At 43.2% G+C, this 26,980-nt stretch overlaps 1 protein-coding gene across 1 annotated transcript in view; it reads left to right on the forward strand.

Annotated features, from left to right (window-relative positions):
* The window catches only part of PDZD7 (PDZ domain containing 7), a 127,534-nt gene that overhangs the window by 70,731 nt on the left and 29,823 nt on the right, over window positions 1–26,980 (forward strand). Inside the window, exons 13-15 of the mRNA XM_033942445.1 lie at window positions 11,078–11,169; window positions 19,749–19,820; window positions 25,842–26,474. Of these exons, the coding sequence (XP_033798336.1) occupies window positions 11,078–11,169; window positions 19,749–19,820; window positions 25,842–26,474 (797 nt within the window). The remainder of the gene's footprint in view (window positions 1–11,077; window positions 11,170–19,748; window positions 19,821–25,841; window positions 26,475–26,980) is intronic.

Here is a 26,980-nt window from a genome sequence, read left to right on the forward strand (position 1 = left end):
TGAAAATGGTAAAACCGATGGATTGCACCAATGTCAAAAGTGGGGCCAAGAAAAGGTTGAATAGCATTGCTGCTAAAATGGAACCTTGGGGAACACCAAAGTTCTGCGAATATAGTTCCAATGAAGAGCTCAGAAGTCTGACCAGATATTCCTTTCTGAAAAATGCAACTTGAACCACTTTAGTGCTGTCTCTTTGATTTCCAATGATCGAAGTCTGCATAAGAGTAACAAATGATCAATTGTGTCAAAAGCTGCTGATAAGTCCAAGGTTACTAGTAGGACAGATTTCCTGTGGTCTAAAAAACACCTAATGGAAGTTAAAAGCCCTAAATGTGAAAATTCAGTTGACTGATGTGGTCTAAAATCAGTTTGGTTGGGGTGTAAGCCATTTATGTCTGTACAATGGAAGGAATCAATTGGTTGAACACTATTTTTTCTGTTAACTTTGCAAGGAACAGAATGTTGGCTATGGGACAATAATTGGAGCATTCTTCAGGGCTTGCAGAGGACTGCTTGAGAATGGGTCTAATGATTGTCATCTTTCAAAGTCATGGCATAGTGACTATGGAGAGGCTTTTTGAGATCAGACTAGAGTTGCGCGGGGACAGAAATCCCACCCATCCCCACCCGTCCACGCCAAGATCCTTTCCATCCCCACCCGTCCACGCCAGGATCTTCTCCATCCCCACCCGTCCATGTCAGGATCCACTCCGTCTCCACCCATCCCCGTAAGGAATTACCTCCATCCCCGCCCATCCCCATAAAAAGCGATCCCCATTCCCGTGCAGACCTCTAGATCAGACTATGGAGTACCGTTTCAGTAATGAAGGTGGCAGAATATGAGTTGAATTTCCAGGCATGTTTAAAGTTTGAAGAGTTCTTTGGATCTCTGTCAATGAGGGGAGGCTAAAATTTGAAAAAAAGTACTGAAGGGGATATGTTTGGTCTGCTTCAAAAGTACAAGAAAATCATATTGACGGCGGTTGTGAGAAAAGCATACTTTCTTATAAGTTGGAATTGTTTTGTGGCCAAGGGCATATGTTTCCAGACATGTCTATGGTTTTGCAGGCTTGGAGGAAGACATTCCTTCAACTTAAAGATAGAGAGGTGACTCTGGGAGCAACATTTTCCTGCAATTTCCTAGTAAATGTTTACTTACATTTGAGGGAAACTGATAAGATATTCATTCCTTTTTGAGCCTGAACAACTTGAAAAATTTATTCACGCTAAATCTAAGGAGATTAAGTTAAGAATACTATTTCATTGGTTATATGAGACAGGATGGTAGTTTCGGGGATCAGTGATTATTTGATTAATCATTCTTTGGTTTTGTATACTTTCTCCAAAATGTGAACTACATTTTGGCTGCTGTTTTACTTTTTGTTTTGATTAATATTTTTCTCTCCTGCTTCTCTGAATATTTTCCTGGTAATTCACTACAGTGGTACCTTGGAATCCGAACTTAATCCGTTCCAGAACCCCGTCGAGTTCAAAAATGTTTGAGTTCCAAGACAATTTTCCCATTGAAAATAATAGAAACTGGATTAATCCGTTCCTTGATCCCACTAACTCAGACAGCAAGACCGGCAAAGTCAACAAGATCGGGACCCCCACTGGCACAGGCAGCAAGACTGTTAACATCAAATAACAGATAAAAATTTACATGGAAAACAAGGACAAAGCAAGCACCAGGAGCGAAAAGTACTTTGTTCCGATTAGGGAGTTGCACGGGGACAGAAATCCTGCCCGTCCCCGTCAGAATCCCCTCCGTTCCCGCCCGACCCGGTGAGGAATCTCCTCTGTTCCCACCTGTCCTCCCATAAAAGTTGCCTGTCCCCATAAAAAGCAGCAATTACTTCTGATAGTTGGGTTTTTTTTTTAAGTCTTGCCCCCTCTTCTATTAAACTGTGCTAGCAGTTTTTTTAGCACAGAGAGCTATGCTGAATGGCCCATGCTGCTCCCAACACTCATAGGAACTCTACTGTATGAGCGTCGGGAGAAGACCACTAGGATGATCTCAGGACTTAAAGACATCACATATGAAGAATGTCTAACCAGACTGCACCTATATTCTCTCGAGGAGTGCAGAAAAAGAGGGGACATGATAGAAACATTCAAATACATTACGGGTCGCATTGAAGTGGAGGAAGAATTATTTTTTCTTACAGGCCCCACGGCAACAAGAGGGCATCCGCTAAAACATAAGGGGGGAAGATTTCATGTTGATACCAGGAAATACTTCTTCACAGAACGGGTGATTGCTCAATGGAATAAACTTCCACGCCATGTGGTCGAGGCTAGTAGCGTGCTCGACTTCAAAAGTCGATGGGACAAACAGGTGGGGTGCTACAGAGTTATACGTAAAGGATAGGTACACCAGGGAGGGAGGGTTCTCAAGTGGGAAAACTTGTTGGGCCACCAGGCCCTCTTCTGCCATCTTATTCTATGTTTCTATGCAGCGCGAATCCCGTGCTAGAAAACTGCTAGCACAGTTTAATAGAAGAGGCCCTTAGTTTATACTGTTCGATACTTAATCTCCTTTCCCCTCTCTTCTCTCCCTTTCCCTTCCTCCTCTCTCCCCTTTTTTTCTTTCCCCTTCCTCTCCCTCTTACCTATCCACCTCCTCTCTCTCCCTCCTCTTTCTCTCCCCTCTTACCTCTCTTTACAGTCACCTTGAGCCTGTATAGGTATGAGCAACGCACAAATACATAATTAGATTAGATTTATTTAAACCAACAATACAGCATCAAAGTCATTTAAAGCAGAATTGAGAGAGGCACTTTTCAGGGCAATGGTTGCATAAGAAAAATGTGCCAAAACTGAACTGGAAACCCCAAAACAAACTCAGCAAGTACTTCATTTTGTACTAAGCACAACTGGGCCTCCCACTTTGAGCTTAGACCCCCACCTTTAAAAAAAAAATGAACATCTCTCTTGCTGTAGCTGGTGGGACATTTTGTTTTTTCATCATCTTGGTCCCAGTTTCTGCTTTTGTCTATCTTCTACTAATTATTTTTCCAGGCCTCAGGAACCCCAGTTCCATCCCCGCGGGAGTCCCGTAGACCTTGGGGGGTTCCCTGCGGGAGTCCCACAGGCCCCGCAGGATTCCCGCAATCCCCGTTCCCGTGCAGACCTCTAGTACAGATCTAAACTAATCTAAATCTTGGACTTATATACCAAGTCATCCCTGAGAAACAAGGCTCGACTTGGTTAAAATGAATGTAATTCAGAGAAAGAATTGACCTCATGGAAACTTACCTGCTAAAAAACACTGAAACAGAGTAGTTTTCAGAATTTTTCAAAAAACTTGAAGGGATAGAGAGGATCTTATTTGAGAAGGTAGGTCATTCCAAATTGCTGTTAGTAAATAGGTGAAGGAATGAACAATTTTACCGATAGATCTGGTGCCTTTTACTGTGGGAAAAGAAAGTTTAAATATAGGATAGTTCTGCATCTTGAAGAATTTAAAACTAGAGGAACCAGCGAATCAATGATAGTCTAGACTAGAGCTTCTGTATTGTGTTTGGGGTTTGTTTGTTTTTAATGTGTGTGCTTAAGGGTGAGTGTGAACTGCAGTTATAGCTGAGATTAATTGCCCTTATTTTGGAGGCACTATTTCTATTTTGGACGTCTGATAACCAGCATTTAGACATCTGTATTATCTGGGTGTCCAGATCCCAATTTTAAAAAGGCCAGGATTTGGACTAGAGGTCTGCACGGGAACGGGGATCGCGGGAATCGCGGGGGTCCTGCGGGAATCCCCCCATAACCCACGGGACTCCCACGGCGACCCCCCTCTGGCCCACGGGACTCCCACGGGGACCCCCCTCTAGCCAACGGGACTCCCACGGGGATGGAAGGCTTTGGAAGAAGGGTTCGTCCATATAATATAATGGACACATCAGCCTTAGTAAAAGAGGGAGTTTTTAACAGAAAACAAAAAAAGGGTTCCACCAAAGAGATTCCATAAGGAAAACAGCAAAAGAAACTGTGGAATTGATGATCCTGTCAGAAGTAATTGCTGCTTTTTATGGGGACGGGCGGGGATGGAGGTAATTCCTTGCGGGGATGGGTGGGGACGGAGAGGATCCTGACGGGGACGGAGAGGATCCTGACGGGGACGGGTGGGGACGGAGAGGATCCTGACGGGGACGGGTGGGGACGGAGAGGATCCTGACGGGGACGGGTGGGGACGGAGAGGATCCTGGCGGGGACGGGTGGGGACGGAGAGGATCCTGACGGGGACGGGTGGGGACGGAGAGGATCCTGACGGGGACGGGTGGGGACGGAGAGGATCCTGGCGGGGACGGGTGGGGACGGAGAGGATCCTGACGGGGACGGGTGGGGACGGAGAGGATCCTGACGGGGACGGGTGGGGACGGAGAGGATCCTGACGGGGACGGGTGAGGACGGAGAGAATCCTGGCGGGGACGGGTGGGGACGGAGAGGATCCTGGCGGGGACGGGTGGGGACGGAGAGGATCCTGACGGGGACGGGTGGGGACGGAGAGGATCCTGACGGGGACGGGTGAGGACGGAGAGGATCCTGACGGGGACGGGTGGGGACGGAGAGGATCCTGACGGGGACGGGTGGGGACGGAGAGGATCCTGGCGGGGACGGGTGGGGACGGAGAGGATCCTGACGGGGACGGGTGGGGACGGAGAGGATCCTGGCGGGGACGGGTGGGAAGGAGAGGATCCTGACGGGGACGGGTGGGGACGGAGAGGATCCTGACGGGGACGGGTGGGGACGGAGAGGATCCTGACGGGGACGGGCGAGGACGGAGAGGATCCTGGCGGGGACGGGTGGGGACGGAGAGGATCCTGGCGGGGACGGGTGGGGATGGGTGGGATTTCTGTCCCCGCGCAACTCTCCAATTTGGACATCTAAACTGAAGTACATTCTAATGGCAAGAGGACTTGGTCTGGGCATGTTTTGGTTGGGACTAGGAGGGGCCAGCGCCAATTTTAGAAGGAGAAGGAACGTTTATATCCATACATTTATTTATTTATGTATTCAATTTTCTATACCATTCTCCCAGGGGAGCTCAGAACGGTTTTACATGAATTTATTCATGCACTCAAGCATTTTTACACCTCTAACCCCCTCCTGTACTAACGCGTAACATGGGTTTTAGCGCTGGCAGCGGCGGTAACTGCTCCAACGCTCATAGGAATTCTATGAGCGTCAGAGCAGTTACCACCGCTGCCGGCGCTAAAGCCCATGCTACACATTAGTAAAGGAGGGGGGTAAGATAGATTTGTTCTTTAGACCTGGTACACTTCCCCCTCTGTATTCGCGGTTTCGTTAACCGCAGTTTTGATTATTTGTGGGTTTTCGTTCCCTGACTCCGCCACCAAATTTACGTCACAGGAAATCCCTTCTCCTAGCATTGCACAGTGGAAATTGCTGCTCCCGGCATTTCACAGAGAAAAATCGATGCTCCCAGCGTTATACAGAGCAGGTCAGGTTATTCGCAGTTTTTTAAAATTTATTTATTGAGTTTAGAAATAATATACAAGATAGCTCTTGCAAAAGAAATACAGATAGAAAAGTCAAAATTAGGTATATTTAAACATAGATAGCAAAAAGAAAGATCTTCCTTAGACCACAATAGAACCTTCCAGGGAAAGGAATCAGAAAATGGTGACGAGAACACTCTAAAGAAAACACACAGATATTGGCTTCACAGAAAATTCCAGCCTTTTATATTATTGTGTTATAAACACTAAACTCCCCCTGTCGACAATTTCTTCATATCTATAAAGGCACATAGTTGTTCAGGTGAAGAAAAAAAAACCATATTTTGTCCCCGAATACTTTATACAAATACAGGGGTAAGCCAAAAGAAAATTCCCACCCAGCTTTACCACTTCAACTCTCATAGCAAGAAATAATTTCCTGCGCTCTTGCATCTGTCTGGTAACGTCTGGGTAGATCCAAACGTTTTCCCCAAGAATAGAACTTGAAAATTTCGGAAATATTGCCTAAGTAAAGCAGACATGTCCTGCTCAAAAACAAAGGAAACAATTAACGTGGCACGCTCTGAGGTCTCAGTTATGAAGTCTCAAGAAAATCTGTGAGATTCAAAACAGCTTCTGATGGGTTCTGGACACCTTCATCCGGTGTTGCTCCCATGTCCTTTTTTATAAGAGGAATACAGTAAACACGATTGACTGGTAGAATACAGTCAGCGGAATAACTGAAAGTTTCAATCAGGAATTTTTTGAACATTTCCATGGGGGTCACTCCTAATGATTTTGGAAAATTTAACAAGCGAGCATTAAGCCTTCGATTATAGCTTTCCAATTGTTCTATTTTTCTGTTAAGAAGAATTTTGTCTTTAACCAATCCTGAAGATAAAGATTGGAGATCTTCTACTTTTTCTTTCACCTGCTTAACCTCTGAAGTTCATTGCTGCTTAGTTCCTTCAAATTTTTCAGATAAAGAATTTTAGCTCCTGGGAAGGTTTGTCAACGGAAGAGTTGAGCTTCAAGAGAGCATTCCAAATGCTCTCTAATGTAACCACTGGAGATGATCTTGCTGGATTGGAGGTTGCCACCTTCCCTTCCAGATCTCGTTGTTCAACCGAGACTTCCACTGCTTCTGCCCCTGCAATTGGGGTCTCCCTCACGAGAGAAAGTTCACTGGGCTCCCTCAACTCAGCTGCAGGATAGTCTGGGCATGGTGGAGGCACAGCAGCCGGAAGGGAGAGAGAAATATCCCAGTCCGATACCTCGGCTCCTCTTCCCCCTGAGGAAACGCCAGACATCCCTCCGACATTTGGTCTGGAACTCCCAGGTACGGTAGCAATGTCCAGAATGGAGCGTTGAGTGGGGGTTTAAGTCCGGAGTGCAGGGGAATCAGTCCAGATCGTCCCCTTACACTTTGAATGCAGCATTAGAGTTTTTAGGAATCAGAATGGACTACTCTATAGATAGCAGTTAGAGACGCCGTCCTGGGGCTGCCACCATCTTGTTGGTTATTCGCAGTTTTTAATCTTTTTTAGGTTTTTTTTTACAGAAAACCCCCAAATAACATACGAAAAGTTATTTGCGATTTTTCGGTATTCGCTGCCATGCTGTTTCCCTATCACCACAAATGCGGAGGGGGAAGTATACTTGGCATGTCCAGGTTGCAGAAAGGTGCTCTGCTTGAGCGGCTATCCACTGGAAGTATTAAGGCAAGACACCTCCTAAATCCCCTGTGGTTGCTGTCCCCCTCCCTCCAACCAATATGAGACTATCAAAAGACATGGGGTTGTATGGCAGCTATAGGAACAATGGATGTTCATGTTACTACAATCTTTTTAAAATTGACTTCTTAATAAATCTCCATATAGAGTTGAGGAGTAGCCTAATTAGTATAGTGGACTGAAAACCAAGAGACCCAGGTCCAAATATCACTTCAGCCTTTGGGCTTTTTTGTCTTTTAAATTGTGAACCTTCCACTAAGTATTTTTCTGTCACTGGAGGGCTTACAATTATTTTTTTTAAAATCACAACCAGCTAAAGTGGGATTTGAACCTGCATCCCCTGGTTCTCAGCTTACTGTTCTAACCATTATACTACCCCTTTTCTCTGTGTGGATGTTTGTGTGACCGTTTTGTAACATGGATGTTCTTATGCTGCTCCATAGACATCCCATGTCCCTTGTTTTGCCCCATTCACAATTTGGATGTTTCAGTTTGTAAAATGCTGGACATCACCAGCACATGGACATCCATTTCTCATGTGTTTTAGAACAGGCTCTATGTCCGCAGATCCTGGTCTCAGATACATGAGAAATGGCATCTACAGTATATGTGATGTACAGACTTGAACGTCCATATTCTAAAATTCTGCTTAAAATGTCAGGAGTGGATACTGTGATTACTAGGAGAACAGTGTAAAAAACTGAATAAATAACTAGTGTGAAAAGCTTCAGGCTCTGATCAGACCAGAGCTGGTATTGTGACATCATAATGCCTCATTCCACCAATGCCTAAGAGCCAACCTCATCAGTGATGTCACAATGGCTTGATTGTCCTATACTTGGCTCTTTTGCCACATATTGATTTGTAGAGTGGTGCAGTGGTTAAAGCTACAGCCTCAGCACCCTGGGGTTGTGGGTTCAAACCCAGGCTGCTCCTTGTGACCCTGGGCAAGTCACTTAATCCTCCCATTGCCCCAGTTACATTAGATTAGGGGTGTCCAACCTGCCGCACGTGGCCCCGTGAAGTATTTTGTGTGGCCCCTGTCGAGGGCGATGCAGTGTTTTCCTCTGTTGCCCCCGGGTGTTTACTGTGTTGCTGTCTTGCTGTCGCATTTGCGCAGCCCCAGAAACATTTTTTTCGGCCAATGCGGCCCAGGGAAGCCTAAAGGAACCACATAACTTGACAAAAGTGGTTAGTAATAAGATTTATAAAGGTTGGAATTTGAGATTAACAAAGGAGTTAGAGCTGAGCAGTGTCAATGCCCCCAACGGTTACCATATAGCCGTTACACTTAACACACATTAATTCTTGCAGTTAAAGTACAGGAAGCGCATTAATCTACTGCGCTGTAGCAAAAAGACTGTAACCTGCCTTGGACTACTGAGAAATAAGTGAACTAATATCAAAATCCCTTTCGTCTTTACCCTCTAAAAGAACAATGATACTTGAAATTCTAGAAATTGCGGTTAAAGCGAGCAGAAGCATCCATGCGCCGCTTAAACGTTCTGTTTGCCGGTTCCTGTTTGTCTCTTCAGACGGATGGCGGTCACGTCTTTGTCTGGTCTTTAATTTGCATCGTTCTTTAGCCTAGAGGCGAGGGGGATCAGAAAACGGTGCACTCAGAAATCAATTTGCATCCGAAGAGGAGCGTAAAATATTAAACAAGCAACTTCACGCTGTGCGAAACGTATTAGAGCAGGGGTGTCCAATGTCGGTCCTCGAGGGCCGCAGTCCAGTCGGATTTTCAGGATTTCCCCAATGAATATACATGAGGTCTATTTGCATGCACTGCTTTCATTGTATGCTAATAGATCTCATTTTTCAGCATCCCCTCCTACTGTGATGTCATAATACCTCATTCCACCAATGCCTAAGAGCCAGCCTCATCGGTGATGTCACAATGGCTTGGTTTTCCTGTATCTGTGCCCATTTACTAGATAAATTTGCCTCACTAAAACAAAAAGTGTCAAGAGAAGTATGGAATAACTTTTAAGTTTCATGGCGCCACATCATTCCTTTCTTGGTTGGGCTGAGAACTTTTCAGTGACACTAAACCAGTATGGAAGATGTAAAGGTGAGGCCTCAATTGAGACAACCACAGCAACCAGTATCCTCACTCTTTGGATTCAATGACAGGATAGCAATGTAGGTTTCCAAAATCATCAAAGTCCATACACTCAACAAGAAAAGTCAGGATAAGGTTCTTCTCTTTGCCTCCTAGTATGATGTAACTTGTCAAAATACTTCTGTATTATTTCATCCAGAAATAAAGACTAGTAGACAGAAAATAAATTTTTAGCCCAATACGCCTCCATGAACCCTTGAAAAAGCCTTTTGGGCGAAACGGGTCCCGTCGGGGCATGCTAGTGAGACTGCATTAAAACGATAAGTAAAAATTTATTTTCTGTCTACTAGACTTTATTTCTAGATGAAATGATACAGAAGTATTTCGATAAGTTACATCATACTAGGAGGCAATGAGAAGAACCTTATCCTGACTTTTCTTGTCGGGTGTATGGACTTTGATGATTTTGGAAACCTACATTGCTATCCTGTCATTGAATCCAAAGAGTGAGGATAGTGGTTGCTATGGTGAACTTTTCAGCGACCCCTCGTAAATAAAAGTTCATGAATTCTTACCCTGAACTAGAAAGAAAACACCCCTCTATTTTAGGAAGAGATTTGCACTGAGCATTTTTGGAGATTTTCTGTTCAAGGTAAGTCCTTCATATGGGGGGGATAATAGCTGATTGATTCTGAGCATATGACACCACAATTGGGAAAAGGATGTTCAGCTGAAGTCATCCATCAAAGAAAAGAGGCAGGAACCAATTCAGCAAAGTCATCTGGAAATCAGAGCAGGAAACAGATTAGATCTCTGCCTGTTTTATTAAATATTTGACATTTAAGAGACGCAGGGCGATGGGCGGGAAAGGTGAAAGATTCCAGACATAATTCATTCAAGAAAAACATGGAAGTTTTTCTTAATGTGAACTATACTGTACATTTTTACATCTAAATAAAACTAATTTCAGTTTTATGTGAGCTCTGCTTCAAGTGAAAGATTTTCGTTAGAAGGTCTACTGAACTTCAGGAAGGCAGTAAAAACTCACCTCTTCCGCTGACCCTCTGTGTGCCAATCCAAATTCTCCGGACCCTCTGACAAAGGGCCCCCAACTCTCCACTGTCTCAAATCGCAACCTCATCAGTAATGTCACAATGGCTTGATTGTCCTATACTTGGCTAATTTCTAGAGTGGAGCAGTGGTTAAAGCTACAGCCTCAGCACCCTGAGGTTGTGGGTTCAAACCCACGCTGCTCCTTGTGACCCTCGGCAAGTCACTTAATCCGCCATCGCCCCAGGTGCATTAGATAGATTGTAAGCCCACCAGGACAGACTGAGAAAAAATGCTAGAGTACCTGAGTAAATTCATGTAAACCGGTCTAAGCTCTGCTTGAGAACGATATAGAAAATCGAACAATGAAATTAAAACGGAAGTGACATCAGAGGGAAAGCCGACGCTGGCGCCAGCAGCCGGTCGGAGTTGCTGCTCGCGCCAGCAAAAAGATAGAGTTACGGTGAGTGGGAAGCGAATGCATGCGCACAGCAGGGGGAGTCGGGGGGGGGGCAGAGAAGAGAAGTGGTGTATCAGCGCCCTCAGCAAGATTGTGCCCGAGGCAGACAACTCCCCCCTTACTATGCTACTGACTCTACCACTAGGCCACTCCTCACCTCTGATTGTTCTTTACGCAAAAAGTGCTGATTACTGGGTTTTTCGGTGCTAAATTTTGAGTGAATCCAGTACTGAACCTGGTCCTTGCTACGAGATGTACGAGTTCTATGACATGAAACGAAACTCCCATTTCTGATTTCTCATTTTAGACGTGTCATTGCTGCGCCTGACCTGGGCAGGTTTGATGGCATAGTGACGCCTTTGGAGGCTGAAGCTTACGAAGCCCTCAAAAGCAGATCAGGTAACTATGAAAATATGTGCGAGAGGCAATGTAAATTAGGAAAGTGAAAGCGTGAGTTACAAATATGATTGCCGTTCTCTGCTGCCATCAATTCGAAATCCAGCCGCATGTAAATCTTCTACTCGCAAGTTTCACCAAACCGGCAACAAATAATCCTCCCGGGTTGGTCTGTAGAGCATCATTTATTATCAGTTTGGTGAAGCTTGTGTTTTTGCATCGGCGGGCCCCGTTGCCCCTGACGCAGCCAGTGTGCGGTAAAAACGTGGCCAGGCCACGGCGTGGAATCAGTTTTTAATCCCTGAGACTTTCTATGTAATAATAAAGGCTACAGTTATTTATTTTATTTAAAAGATTTCTTAACCACCTATAACTAGGTGGTTTTACAAAAAAAAAAAAAAAAAAATCATAAAAAATAAGAAATATACAGCACATGTGATGCAAACAATAACAGCAGCCATTTTTACGGCCCTCAACAGCGCATCAATACATAAACATTCATAACCCAGAAAATACATTTCTTGAAATACTTCTACAAATAATGTAGTCTTCAGAAATTTCTTAAACTTCTAAAAATCTACAAGAGCTCTTAGTGGTCCAGCCAACTTATTCCACAGCGTTACGCCCATGAAAGAGATAGCGGAGGACCTAGTGCTCTCATAGTGCGCTGCTGAGAAACCTGTCAACATCAATCGTTCTGCCTCCTCAGATCGCAATACTCTGAGTGGCCTATAAAATGCCATAGCCTGTGACAAATAACATGGGATCCCTTGGTGAATGACCTTGAACACCAACACTATTGTCTTAAAGGTCTACTTCTGTTTTACTTTCCATCCATATTTTAGGGCATTTTCTCTTTTTTTTTGGTGGGGGAGGGGGGGGAGCAGGTCATGTCCTATGCACCTGTGACTTATAAAAGGTTAATAAATGATGTTGAAGACAGTTGAAAGAAATAGTCAAAATAAATGCCCCCTGGAGTGGCAACTCCAGGAGGGCCAGCAGAAATGACTCCCAACAATTACCAGTAGGATAATTAGGATATATTTTATTAGCACATCAACCCAACGCAGCCACGTTTTGGCATCCGCCTGCATCAGGAGTAATACGAGGAAGATTTGAAAAGTTTGGTAAAAAAGCAAGTTAAACAACGTAGTCTCCATCGAGGGTTATATATGAGTGTCCAGTGTTTTTTCATAAGCTATTTTTCCTATGATACAAAAAAAATTAGAAACTCGCTGAACTAAGTACATAACCCTCGATGGAGACTACTTTGTTTAACTTGGTTTTTTTTACCAAACTTTTCAAATCACTCTCGTATATCTTAATGGATAAAGGGCATGGTGATCTACGGCAGTGCAGGTCAATGCTGAAACTCAGCCTTGTTGGGTTGATGTGGGAATAAGCTTTATCCTGGTTGTCATAGTAATATAGTAGATGACAGCAGATAAAGACCCGAATGGTCCATCCAGCCTGCCCAACCTGATTCAATTCTGCTGGCCTTACTGAGGTATTCCATTGACTGCTTCTATTTGGGTTTCTGCCAGGCACTATGACCTGGATTGGCCACTGTTGGAAAAAAGAAACTGGGCTAGGTGGACCTTTGGTCTGACCCAGTATGGCTAGACTTATGTTCGTATGTTAATGTTAATGCAGGAGCACTTGGTGCCCCCTATTTAGGAGATACTAACTGCTCCTGCATTAACCAGTTAGCACATGTCCCGGCCTCGAATGGGTAGATATTTGATGGCTCTCCTTCAGCTCATTTGTATCCAAAGTGCCTCCAGCTTAAAAATCAGTGAAAACCGATAGCTGGTTAATGCTAAAATGCCCTTTCCCTGCCCATGACCCACCCCTCCCCAAAATATATGTAAATAGTAAATCCCTCACAGTTTAGTGCCCAAGAGCAGGTTAATTACTGCATAATGCTTTAATGCATTTGTGCAGAAGCCTGTTCTCATATTCCAACTGCACATTAAGGGTTTAGCATCCCTTAGTTAAAAGGCCCCTAAATAAACTGAACTACTACATTTCCCTTTTCCTGCCTCTTCTCCAAGCTAAAGAGCCCTAATCTCACAAGCAGCTCCTGAGAAAATTAGAAAGTCAGGGGATAGGAGGCAGAGTCCTATTGTAGATTAAGAAATGGTTAAAAGAGAGAAAACAGAGAGTAGGATTAAATGGTCAATATTCTCCATGGAGAAGGATAGAGAATGGGGTTCCCCAGGGGTCTCAAAATGATATAGCGGAATTAGAAAAGGTACAGAGAAGCAGGGATGTGAAGCTGGTACATAAAACCTTCAACTCTGACTCCTTTACTCATGGTATCTTCACTCTGACTTCGACGAACCGAGCAGTTACCTCCCATCGCTTCACCACCACCAGGCTCCTCTGGTCACATTTTTCCCATCTATTATCAGGTTCTCCTGGACACACTTTACTAGCATGCTCGTCTAAAAACACAACAAGGCTCTTCTAAACACACATCCCTGGTCAATTTGGCCACCAAAGATCATGCCAGTCTCCACAAGTCCCTCAGGTCACCACCGGCTCCTCTTCAACCCTCACTGGACTCCTGGGTCTTCTGGCTACTTCCGGTACCATTACCAGTCTCTCCACTGGTCACCATCGATCTCTCCGCTAATCATTTGCCAGTCACCATCAGTCAAGGGTCTCTAGTTCTGAAAGTCTTATTTTCAAATCCCTTTTTCACTCAGGATGAGTAGAGCGATCCCAGGTAACTTTGCAGCATCCATATGCATATGAGTATTCCCTCTGCTGGCCACTGACGGGATATAAACCTTGTCACACTGACTCCAACTCCTTTATTTATATATCTATATAGGTGTTGTACTATAAGCAAGGTGTGGCTTCTTGGTATTTTGGTTTAATTTATCAGTTTTGGTCAGCTATTATGAATTTGCCATTTTTGTTCTGTTAGCATGATTTTTATATGCAGCATTTTGTAGCAATTTGGCTTGTTCAGTTGTCTTGATAGTGGAGGGGATATTTATGAGGTGGGAAGGGAGACAGGGGTTTTGTTGATCTTTGTGATTTATAAATTGACAATTGTACATAATATTGTTTCTTTTTATACTTTCATAAAATGATTTCAATATAAAAGCATAACTATTTGAGGCTTGAGCAGATGGGATCAGACAGAGTTCACGAGGATGGGGTAGGAACGGGGACAGAGTTCATGGGAATGGGGCAGGGATGGGGACAGACTTTGCCCCCATGTCATTCTCTAGGTGCTACTTTCATTAATATAAATATCATAAAATATATTAAATTTTGTGATCAAAGACAGGGCGAAGGCCTTGGGGTGATAGTGTCTGAGGATCTGAAGGCAACAAAGCAGTGGGACAAGGTGGTGGGTGTAGCCAGGAGGTTGCTAGGCTGTATAGAGAGAGGTGTAACCAGAGGAAGAAAGGAGACCCCACTTGAAGTATTGTGATCAGTTATGGAGACCACATCTGGCCAAAAATATAGGAAGACTTGAAGCAGTCCAGAGAAAAGCAACGAAAATGGTAGGGGTTCTGTGCCAAAAGAAGTATGAGAAGAGACTGGAGCACCTCAACATGCATACTCTGGAGGAGAGGAGGGGCAGGAGTGATATGATAAGGACATTTAAATATTTGAAAGGTATTAATATAGGACCAAATCTTTGCCAGAGAAAGGAAATTGATAAAACTAGAGGATATAATTTGAGGTTGAGGGGTGGTGGACTGAAGAGAGGGTGATGGATGCCTGAAATGCCCTCCCGAAGGAGGTGGCAGAGAGAAAAACTTATGGAATTTAAAAAAATGTGGGATGAATACAGAGGATCTTTAACTGGAATATGAATGAGCAAACTTTCACGATCTGAATCCTGCCAAGGAGATGGTTTGGATAGGCTGGAGTAAGCTTCAACGGCAACTCCAGTAGTTAGAACCTAAGGACAGTACTGGATGGACTTCTCAGGTCTGTGGTCCAGAAGAAACAAAAAAAGACAATTCAATCATGGAATTGTAATGCATGTAGTTACAGGGCAGACTGGATGGATCATTGAAGTCTTTAAAGGCCATCATTCACTATGTTACCATCCTCCTTGTTTACTAACGTGTAGCCAGGTTTTAGCGCCCGCAGTGGCAGTAACTGCTCCGACGCTCCTAGGAATTCTATGAGTGTCAGAGCAGTTACCAAAATCCGCGTTAGTAAAGAGGGGGTATGTTAAGTAAAACATATTCTGAAAAAAATATGTTAATCAAATTATTATCTGTGAAATAAGAAATTTAAGCATTATAATATCTGCAAGACATACAGTTTAACTCTGTTAGGAGTCGGAGTTGGCACATTTTACTGACTCCAGTTACCCCAAAATTGCTTCCTACGCCAACTCTGACTCCACAGCCCTGCAGAGGAGGGTGACAAAAATAAAGGAGGATGGAATGACTTCCCTATGAGTAAAAGGGGAGTGTGTGGTGTAGTGGTTAAAGCTACAGCCTCAGCACCCTGGGGTTGTGGGTTCAAACCCACGCTGCTCCTTGTGACCTTGGGCAAGTCACTTAATCCCATTGCCCCAGGTACATTAGATAGATTTGTGAGCCCGCTGGGACAGACAGGGAAAAATGTTTGAGTAACTGAATAAATTCATGTACAGTACTCCCCCGATATTCACGGGGGTTCTGTTCCAGGAACCCCCGCAAATCTTGAAAAACCACGAATACGGTTTTTCATGGGGGAGGCAGGAGAGAGCAGCCAGAGCGCCGGCGAGTGAAGGAAATCACTCGCTGTATGCTCCGACCGCTTCTTCCTGCACTAAAGTCAGGCCTTACCAATCAGGAGCTGCGAGTCAAAGGGACTCTAGATCATTTATTATACTTTTGTCCCTGTATCATGGCCTTTTGGAAATCAATTTGGTCTCAAATTAACTGTTTATTAGAAAACCATGTAGCCCTATCATTTGATACAATCCTTTTTGGGACGTCAATGAGAATAAAAAGTCAAATTTCATCAAATAATAATAAACTTTTATTAATAATGACAGGAGTCGCCATTCAACATGTCACCAGAAATTGGACAAATTACACAAGGCTTAATTACACCTTCTGGTGGAATTTGTTGTGCCATATATACAAAATGGAAAGAATAATTGCCATACAAAAAGGGAATTATAATAATTTTAAAAAGATTTGGGGGCCATTGACAACTTATTGTAATGATTAGATGCCTTTTTACATTGAAAGTATAACTATAATTATTTGAGGGGGTGGTATGTAGTTATAATATAGGTTGAATATAGCACATGTATGTTATTTTTTTGACTGCAATATTTGTGAAAAGGGTGGGTGGGGGAGGGAGATAATTTATGTATTTAAGATGACAATAGAAAGAATTTCAAGTGATGTGTATGATTCAATTGATGTAATATTGTGTACTTGATGGAAGATGAAAAATGAATAAAGAATTGAAAAAAAATAAAAAATTTCTATACCGTTTAAAACTAAACGGTTTACAGAATCACATACATAATCTAAAACAAAATCATCATAACATAGACATTCAAATAATCCTTAAAAATCATATCTACAAACTAAACCATGTTTAAAAAGGTCGTGAACAGTTCATCAGCTTTGCCAGAGAGGGCAGTTCTTGGCTAGAAAAAGGCATCTACAAATAGTTGCGTCTTGAGTAGTTTCCTAAACGTGCCCTTTTCATGACAATTTCGTATAAGACCCACAAGGGAGTTCCATATTTTAACTCCTGCGCAGCAGAAAGTCATTTTACCAGTCTCAACAAGCCCTGGGTTCACCTTCGTCTTCAGTAAAGCTAGATTTTCAGAATGTAATGATCTGTTTGGTGTATAACTGAACATGTTAGTTTTAAACAATTCTGGAATGTTTCCATACAAGAATTGATGGCAGATCATTACTGTTTTATATTGTACTAGTTTTTTAGCCCGTTACATTAACGGCTGCTAGAATAGATGTGTAGACTTAGGCATTCTTTCTTTCTTTCTATATGTCTGTCTCTCTCCCTGCCCCCTGCCTGTCTGTCTTTCTTTCTGTCTCTCCCCCCCTGTCCAGCAGTAGCCCTTCTCCCTTCCTTTTACCTCCCCCCTGTCCAGCAGCACCCTTTCCCTGCTCCCCCTGTCCAGCAGTAGTCCTTCTCTGTTACTTTTACCTCTCCCCTGTCCAGTAGTACCCCTTCTCCCTTCCGTGCTCCCTGTCCAGCATCCTCTAGGCTTTTGCTAGGCTGGTCCACCTCGCATTATCGAAGTGGGCCAGCCTAGTAAATACCCCGCTGCTACTTGATGAAACCACGACTGCTGCCGCTGCTGGTCCAAGGGTGATATGAAGAGGCATCCCGGCAGCGTAGTCAGAAGGCAGAAAGTCAGCCAGCGTCGGAGATCAGGGCAGGAACATTGCTGGGGAAACAGCCGCACGTGTCACAAACCACTGCAGGCTCCTACAGCGCATGCGACGGCACGGAAGCACGGATCATGGATCATGAAGCATGGACGCACGGAGATTGAAGTGCGCATGCGCATTAAGGGTTTTATTATAGCAGATTCTGAAGGTGACTGGTAGCCAATGCAATTGCTGTAGATATGGTGAAATGCGATAAATAGTAAATAGGGAATTTACTCCACAAAAGACAAATGTGCACACGGGAAAATAGTCACCAACACTACAAGCTTGGTATAATAAAGGTTACACTGTTTGTGCCTTGATCAGTTCAGTAAAAATCTTATCTGCCTTTAGAGTTCTTGGACTACGTGTGAGCAAATAGCAGTGAAGATATCCAGAGGGCTCAGGCAAGCCTGAGAGAACAAGGGAGGAAAGGCAAGGATGGGTGTGCCAAATTATCTGTGAATGCAAGATAATTGAAAATTCCTCTTGTAGATAACTGACTGTCAGCCGAAGGCTTATTGGAATCCCTGAAGGGTATCATCTTTTTGTGGGCCTATTTGCAATGCATAGCAAAAATGCAAAGGCGCTGGCCTTTGACTGGTCAGGAATGGTTAACTTTGCAGAGATTAATTGGAAAAAAAAAAAAAAAAAAAGCAAAGGAGAGATCAAAAGAGGCAACATATATCAATCTCATTCAGAACAAATTATATGCAGGTAGCTGGGAGCTAGTTTTATTCTACAAAAATCATCAAAATATGTTTGTGGGTCAGTGCATTCCCAGCCTGTCTTCTTTCATTAGCTTCAGATTGCTATAGATATTTGCTATCTGCTAGACTCGGTGCTCACCCTTTTGATGATGGGTCTTTATAGCAACCTTAGCTTCAATAGACATGGGCGATCATTCGTGCACATTCATTAGAATATAAGAGTTGTCATACTGGGACAGACCTAAGGTCAATAGCATAGTAAGGGGGGGCAGGGGAGCGTCCGCCCTGGACGCCATATTGGTAGGGATTCCAGCACCTTTTCTCCTCTCCGACCCCTTGCCGCGCGCCTTTCTTTTCCCTCCCCTCCGACATCCCAGACATCAAGCGCCCCCCCCCGCCATGCAATCTCCCCGACCTCTCCCACAAAATCCTGGTGGTCTAGTGGGCTGGGGTGGCTTGGACCAGATGCCCTCCCCCAGCTCGAGAACCCTCCACCCCCCCTCCCCGTACCTTCTTCAAAGCAAAGCTTGCGGGTCAATGGTTGTGGCCATTCATACTCTGATTCTTCCCTCTCTCCTTAAAGAATGACATGAAGATGGTTTCCCGCGGTTATCCGCGGGGGCGGGGACGGTGATGAATTTTGTCACCGTGTCATTCTCTAATTCTGGTCTTTGTTATCCCAAACCGAAGACAGTTTAGTTTTAGTTTAGTTTATTTGATAGACTGCAAATATATACAAAGGAGTATAATCTTTTGCGGTTTACAATTTAAAAGACGACACGAGGGAAGGAGCTAAAACTATAACACAGACCAAAAACAGAGAAGCGAAACAAGTTCAGGTATTTCTTTCTGTTTGGGGAGCATGAGGGGGGGGCGAGGAGGGGGGGGGAAGAGATGAATTTTTGAGCTCATCCTCTTTGGGCTTGGGCTCGCCCCCTAAATTGGCCGTCTGGCTACGCCACCGGAAGGAAGAAGGCAGACAGAGAAAGAGAGGTGGGGAAAATAGGGAGAGGAGATGGGGAAAAGAGCAGAAGGGTGTTTTAACACAAAATACAGGAAAACCTTGGTTTACGAGCATAATTCGTTCCGAAAACATGCTTGTAATCCAAAACACTCGTATATCAAAGCGAATTTCCCTATAAGAAATAATGGAAACTCAAGACGATTCGTTCCACAACCCAAAAACTTTAATACAAAGTACTATATGTACTCATATTGCAAGACCTTGCTCGTTTAGAACAGTCACTACACTCTTGCAGCGTCAGAGAGAGAAGAACCATCGGCTCAGTTGTGATGTGTGTATATTGTATGCACTTGTTTTGCAAGACATTACTTATATATCAAGTTAAAATTTCATTAAATGTTTTGCTTGCAAAACACTTGCATACCAAGTTACTTGCAATCCAAGGTTTTACTGTACTTATTTGACGATAAATATTTTGAAAGTTCTTTTGGGATGAAATCTTACTTTTCTGTTTGGCTCCAGTGACTTCTGCAGCCCTCAGACCAACAGGGCATGACACGCCTCCAAAAAGACACCTCGTTACCCCTGTTCCCGGTCAGTACATTTTAGTGCTCATGTTTGCTTTGCTTTCATGTACATTTTTCCTGTTACTGTTACTGTTATTCAATTTATATGAAAGACTGAACTGCTCAGGGGAGTATTGAGGTGCAGAGGTCACTGCAGCTAGCCGAGTTTCAGGCAAGAAGTTCAGAAACCATAAGCTTAGTTCAGTTTCTGCACTATCTAATTTAGTGTCAGATTTTCATGCAAACAGCCGCTCCAACCAAGCCCTTACATCAGGCCTGCACAACTTCGGCCCTCGCCAGGCCAGGTTTTCAGAATTTCCCCAATGAATATGCATGAGATCTATTTGCATGCACTGCTTTCAATGCATATTCATTGGGGAAATCCTGAAAACCAAACTGGATTTGGCCCTCGAGGACCGGAGCTGTGCAGGCCTGCCTTACGTATAGCTAATCCCCATTGCTCTGGTCTCCTTCCTGGTTTTTAACTACATTGGCATATCATTGTCTCCATTTCTCATTAAGGACATTATACTATGCCATTGTCAATTGCAGTTAATTCTGTGAGCCTGATTTGCCAACAGTTTTGTAGCTGTGAGAAAAGTCCTTAATAACTTATGCTCTATGTCAGGGGTGTCCAATGTCGGTCCTCGAGGGCCGCAGTCCAGTCGGGTTTTCAGGATTTCCCCAATGAATATGCATGAGATCTATTTGCATGCACTGCTTTCATTGTATGCTAATAGATCTCATGCATATTCATTGGGGAAATCCTGAAAACCCGACTGGACTGCGGCCCTCGAGGACCGACATTGGACACCCCTGCTCTATGTGAAACCAAAAGCACACCCTTCATTTAAGTTAGTTAAGTGCCATCGACTCATGCTCGAATCCTAGCGACTTGATGAATTACAGATCTAAAAAGAGATGAGTTTTGTGCTAGGCCGGTAAGGTCCTCCAGCGTTGTCCACCCATCTGGTTGCAGGTTGTCCTCTTCATCTGGTTCCTTTGATCTTCCCAAACATGATGTCCTTCTCCAATGATCTTTCTCTTCTGACGGTGTAACCGAAATAAGACAGTCATAACTTCATCATTTGGGCTTCATTTTACATTGATTAAAAGACTAGTACACTGACTAATCCACCTCTACCTGCCAAACTCTTCACAGTGACTACCGTCAGCGGTGAATGTTCTAATTTGTTCCCTTGTAATTAGTCATTTAGACCAGTGTTCATCAACCACCGGTCCATGGACCAGTGCCGGTCCACAGAAATTTCCTGCTGGTCCACAGGACCAGCACGTGCATCAGGCCCAAAACAGTGTTCTTCAACCGCCGGTCCACGGTGCAATCGATGCGGCGTTATCTTCGAGCCAGCTCCCTCTTCCTAACTGATTCAGTGCACAAAGCCAAGAGCAGTGGCTCCTACGGGCATCCTGCGCCTGAACCGGAAGCCTTCTCTCTGACGTTGCAACGTCAGAGAGAAGGCTTCCAGATGAGGCAAGGTATGTGCAAGGTGCAATTAGTACTATTATGGGGGCGGGGTCTGGGGTGGACATTGGGTAGAGATGGGTGGGGTCTGGCCCATGACTTAGCCCAGTGTTCTTCAACCGCCGGTCCACGGACCGATGCCGGTCCACAGAATAATTATTTTATTTCTGCCGGTCCATAGGTGTAAAAAGATTGAAAAACACTGATTTAAACTATTGTAATTCTTTATACATAGGTATTTGGATTAAGGATCTCAAAAGACTTCAATTTGTGCAAAACACTGCCTTTAAACTTATAACTGGACATAGAAAATTTGATGTTAAACCACTCTTAAAATCAGCTCATTGGTTACCCATATCACATCGCATCACTTATAAAATACTCTTTAAAATGCATCCTGTAAATGGTTTTTGTTATCTTAACAGACATTTGACACCCTATGTTCCTTCAAGAACTTTAAGATCTATTAATTAAAACAAATTGATTATACCTACATTCAGAGAAATTGTACTAGACACTGCTCGTAATGCTATTTTTTTTGTACAAGGACCGAATTATGGAATCTTCTCCCTAATTAACTGAGACTTCAGACCTCGCTTAATCTAAAAAAAAAAAAGAAAGACCTTAAAACATTTTTGCTTGCTGATGCTTATTTTTAAATATTTCTTTTCTATTATTTTAATTAGTACCGTCATAGCAGATTTCAACTCTTCAGTTGGAGTGCAAGAGACCGTCCCTTTTGGGCCAGATTCTGTACGGTCTCAGAAGCTGCCTAAACTGTAAAGGATGCACAGTCTCTCCTGCCGGAAGCCACCGCCCCAAACCCACACGGAAACCCCCATGAGGGGTGGCCTATGGGACCTGACCAATTGGAATGTTAGGCCACTCCCAGTGCATCCCAGAATACAAATGTTTTAATAGGAATATATAATAATAATAATAACTTTATTTTTCTATACTGCCATAATCTTGCGACTTCTAGGCGGTTCACAGTGAAGAATAGCTGTACAATCAGCGATTACAACATACAGATGGAGAAGAGGTCACAGAGCGGCCTGTGATTACATGGTGCAGATTAGTAAGAAGAAAGATATACATAGGTTACAATATAGTTTTAACATGTTACAATAGAAATGTTGTAAAACCAGCGAATAGCAGAATACAAATGGAGAAGAAGCCATTGAGCAGTCAGAGAATACGAAGTACAAAGTACCGCGAGAGGGGAAAAAGTGGATTCAGTATGATGAGCGGTAACTTTAAAAAAGGGGGGGAGGAAGACTGGCTATGAAATAAATTTGTTGAACAGGGTGGTCTTTAATTCTTTCCGAAAAGCGCCATATGTCAACCTGACGCCATCAATGAAGTAGCCTAACCAAGTTTGCTGCCTACCAGCTTGAAACTTGAATGTTCTGTCTAGAAAGGTTCGGTATCTCCAGGGAAGGCAAAGAGGTTGTGGTTTCTGGTTATCCTTGTGGGGGAGAAAAGTTCGAAATGAGGTAGTAGATAGTTGGGGGCCATTCCCCACACCAGTTTATAGCAAAAGCAAGAGAATTTGAATAATATTCGCGCCTCAATTCAAGTTCAAGTTTATTTGTTCTTAATGAATCGCCTATTTTAAATTACTAGGCGATGTACAATACCTTAAAATATATAAATAAAACATTGGTGACTACATACACACAACTTTTGTTATACAATAAGACTATGCAATGATACATACATATAAAAATTAAAAAAAAATGTTATTTATAAGTAAAAACATACAAAAGTTAAATATGGGTAAAAACATACAAGAATAGTGAGGATAAATTGGGGGAAATTACAATATTTAAACAGGAAAGAGAAAGAGTCCAACTTTTTACCGCGCCCATGGCGGAATAATTGTAAAAATCAATAGCAGCGTCAATGGACTGTGCAAAAATACAAATTGTGCAAAAAATCTTTTATATATAATGTGCTGAAGTGCTCTTAAAGTGCTAGAAAAAGTGCCAAGTGCTTTGTACTTCAATGCCTGGCCCCCCGACCCAGGTTTCGTTTTCTTCGTCAGGAGGGGTCTAGGTAAAAACAAGCTAACGTTAAAAACATTCCAGCAATCAATCAAATACACATTCAATATTATGACTGAATCTCACCAATCATCTATCAAATATCGAAACTTCTCTGTTATCTATGTAAAGTTTGTTAAACATACCTTTTCAGGCAAGCTACATCGGGGAACGGCACCGGAAGAGGGACTGGCTAAAGTCGCTCTAACTTCCGGATTTAAATACATACGCACGCACTAATACACTCGGCTGCAATTAAAGCAGCGGAAGTGGCGTTAAATCCGAGGGCACCACACATACACCTACATATTTAACCACTCGATTTCTGAGTTTAAACCATCAGGAGATAAGTTATTCCAATTGTAAATAAAACGCTGTTCCTTCTGCAATAAAAGTTTACATATATCTCCTTCATATTGATCAATGTGGATAAGCACTGTATATTTAAGATCTTGTAATGAATGATCCTGCCTTAACCAGTGATCAACCAAGGGGGCGGACTCTCTGCCTCTGCGGATATTGCTCGACTCAGCACATTATATATAAAAGATTTTTTGCACAATTTGTATTTTTGCACAGTCCATTGACGCTGCTATTGATTTTTACAATTATTCCGCCATGGGCGCGGTAAAAAGTTGGACTTTTTAGACATTGCGATATATTATCTAATCTTATGATTAGTTGCAGCGTTATTGGAAACTGAATCATCATGTTGTTGAGAATGATAAACGTTTGATTTTAATATATTAACTTGATAGCTAAAAATAAAACAAAGAGCTGTGATTCAATAAAGAATAAGAATTTTAAAAACTAAGAGTAATAATTTAAAAGTGATACGGTGGCTTACCGGGAGCCAATGCGATTTAATTAACAGTGGGGTGACATGATCATATTTTTTTGCATTGTAAATTAATTTCACCGCGGTATTCTGTATTAATTGCAGCCTTAACATAAGAACATAAGAACATAAGCAGTGCCTCCGCCGGGTCAGACCACAGGTCCATCCTGCCCAGCAGTCCGCTCCCGCGGCGGCCCAAACAGGTCACGACCTGTCTAAATCACCAGAAGGGGCCCCCATGCCGCCTTGGTTTCCCTTCCTAGCCCTCCGGTCTTGCACATGCACGACCTGGGTTTCTATACTTATTTTCTGGTTAGCTTTCTCAATATCCCATGATCCCTTTATCCTTCAGGAATCCGTCCAGTCTCTGTTTGAATCCTTGTACCGTACTCTGCCTGATCACTTCCTCCGGTAGCGCATTCCAAGTGTCCACGACCCTTTGGGTGAAGAAAAACTTTCTTGCATTCGTTTTGAACCTATCTCCCTTCAGTTTCTCCGAATGCCCCCTCGTACCTGTTGTCCCCTTCAGCCTGAAGAATCTGTCCCTATCCACCCTCTCTATGCCCCTCATGATTTTGAAGGTCTCTATCATATCACCCCTGAGCCTCCTCTTTTCCAGAGAGAAGAGCCCCAGCCTATCCAACCTCTCGGCGTATGGGCAGTGTTCCAGCCCTTTTACCAGTTTCGTTGCTCTCCTTTGGACTCTCTCAAGTATCGCCATGTCCTTCTTGAGGTACGGCGACCAATACTGAACGCAGTATTCCAGATGTGGACGCACCATCGCTCGATACAATGGCATGATGACTTCCCGTGTCCTGGTTGTTATGCCCCTCTTTATGATGCCCAGCATCCTGTTGGCTTTTTTTGAGGCTGCTGCGCACTGTGCAGATGGCTTCAGTGATGCATCCACCAGCACACCCAAGTCTCTCTCAAGTCTGCTGTCTCCCAACAATGCCCCCCCCAATTTGTAGTTGAACAACGGGTTCTTTTTCCCTATATGCATGACCTTGCATTTTTCCACGTTAAAGGAGAGAATTACAGTAATCTATTTTGGAGATGATTAAGGAATGGATTAATATGTTAATAGATTCAGGTTGTAAGAACTTTGTAAGTGAGCGGATTAAACGTAATTTATAAAAGCAAATTTTAACAATGTTATTGATATGGTCATGATAAATAAGTTTATCATCTACCAGTACTCCTAAAATTTTTATGGAAGTTACCAAGTCTAATTCAGTATTGTTAATAGAAATTGGAGAAGTTAATTTTGCATCTCTTTTCCATGAAAAAAGCATTGTTTTTGTTTTTTTGAGATTTAAAACCAATTTGTTAGTGAAAAGCCAATTTTTTATTGAAACCAGTTTATTGTTAATATTTGTAATGTCATCTAAGTTTTCGGGGTCTAGAGGATGAATAAGTTGTATGTCATCAGCGTATGCAAAAGCTGTGAACCCTAAAGACTGAGTTAAACTAAGTAATGGAGAGAGAAATATATTAAAGATGCAGCTCGAATATTATTCAAATTGACTTATGTTGTTAGAGCAGTATATAAATGGCTCAATGGAGTGGGTATATGAATGTGTTAACAGAGAACTATATGAATGTGCTGGTAGAAGGGTAAACAAAAGGGTTAATAGCGGGATATATGATTGTATTAATAGGGTGTATCTGGTATCATTACAGATTCCAGAGGAGGCTTCCATCTAAAGCCAGTAGATGACTTTGGGAATGAGACTTGTCTACTGAAGGCAGAAATGGAAAAACTAAAAGTGTCTGACTCAAAGTTCAGTAAACGCACCCATTCCAGGAACTATACTCCTCTTGAGGACGTGCCAGTGGATGCCCACGCTCTGCAAAGCCCTTCTTTCCAAGCTGCAGCCACCAAACTCACCAGGCCTAACTGGCTGCTAACAGAATCACTGAAAACTTCCAAACTTTCGGCGAGCTTTAAGGCCACAAAACCGCAGCAAGCTACCACCCGGTCCGTTCTGGACGGAGAGGGCTCCTTGCAAACTGCTAGAAATGGGGGTGACACACACGGGCGAGGGAAACCGGGCCCCTCAAAATCAACTCAGAAAATGCTGCATGCTAAAGATATATATTCCATTCTGAATAAAGCCAAGAAATCGAGGACACCGTTATCTCAGATCTTTGAGGGTTCTTTTCCTGTTCAGTGGTCTACTCAAGAGGCCCAGCGGCTGCCAGTGACTCAGATGGCAGAATCTGATGAACTCTCTCAGACCTGTCACAGTGAGAGAGGAGAAGAAATGTATGAGCTGACAACGATCACCGTCTCCAAACTGAGACAGTCCTTAGGTGGGTTTATGTAAAATCATCAAAACTGGGAAATGTTTACTTAAAAATAAATACCTGGATAATGAAAAGGTTTATCTAGCAAAACTGAGATCAAATGAGCACACATTTCTCTCTGTGTTAATTTGAGAATGATTTAAAAAAACTTCATGTGCCCTGATACTTAACTTTTCAAGAGTATCAAAATGGTTAAACCCCCCCTCCCCCCCCAAAAAAAAGACCATACCACCCCACTCCCCTTTTACAAAACTGCAGAAGCAGGTTTTAGTGCAAGCCAGGGCGCTGAATGCTCTGCGCTGTTCCCGATACTCAGAGTTCCTATGAGCGTCTGGAGCAGCGCAGAGCATTCAGCGTGCCGGCCTGCACTAAAAAACATTTCCGCGGTTTTGTGAAAAGGTGGAGGGGATAATCAGAGAAAAAAAATTAACACAAATACCAACCATCGTTATACAGACCATAACAATGTCAAATTTTATTTACTTAAATTGTAGATTCCATCATTCTGTTGT

The sequence above is a fragment of the Geotrypetes seraphini genome, chromosome 4 (genome assembly GCF_902459505.1).
Source record: "Geotrypetes seraphini chromosome 4, aGeoSer1.1, whole genome shotgun sequence".
Lineage (NCBI taxonomy): Eukaryota > Metazoa > Chordata > Amphibia > Gymnophiona > Dermophiidae > Geotrypetes > Geotrypetes seraphini.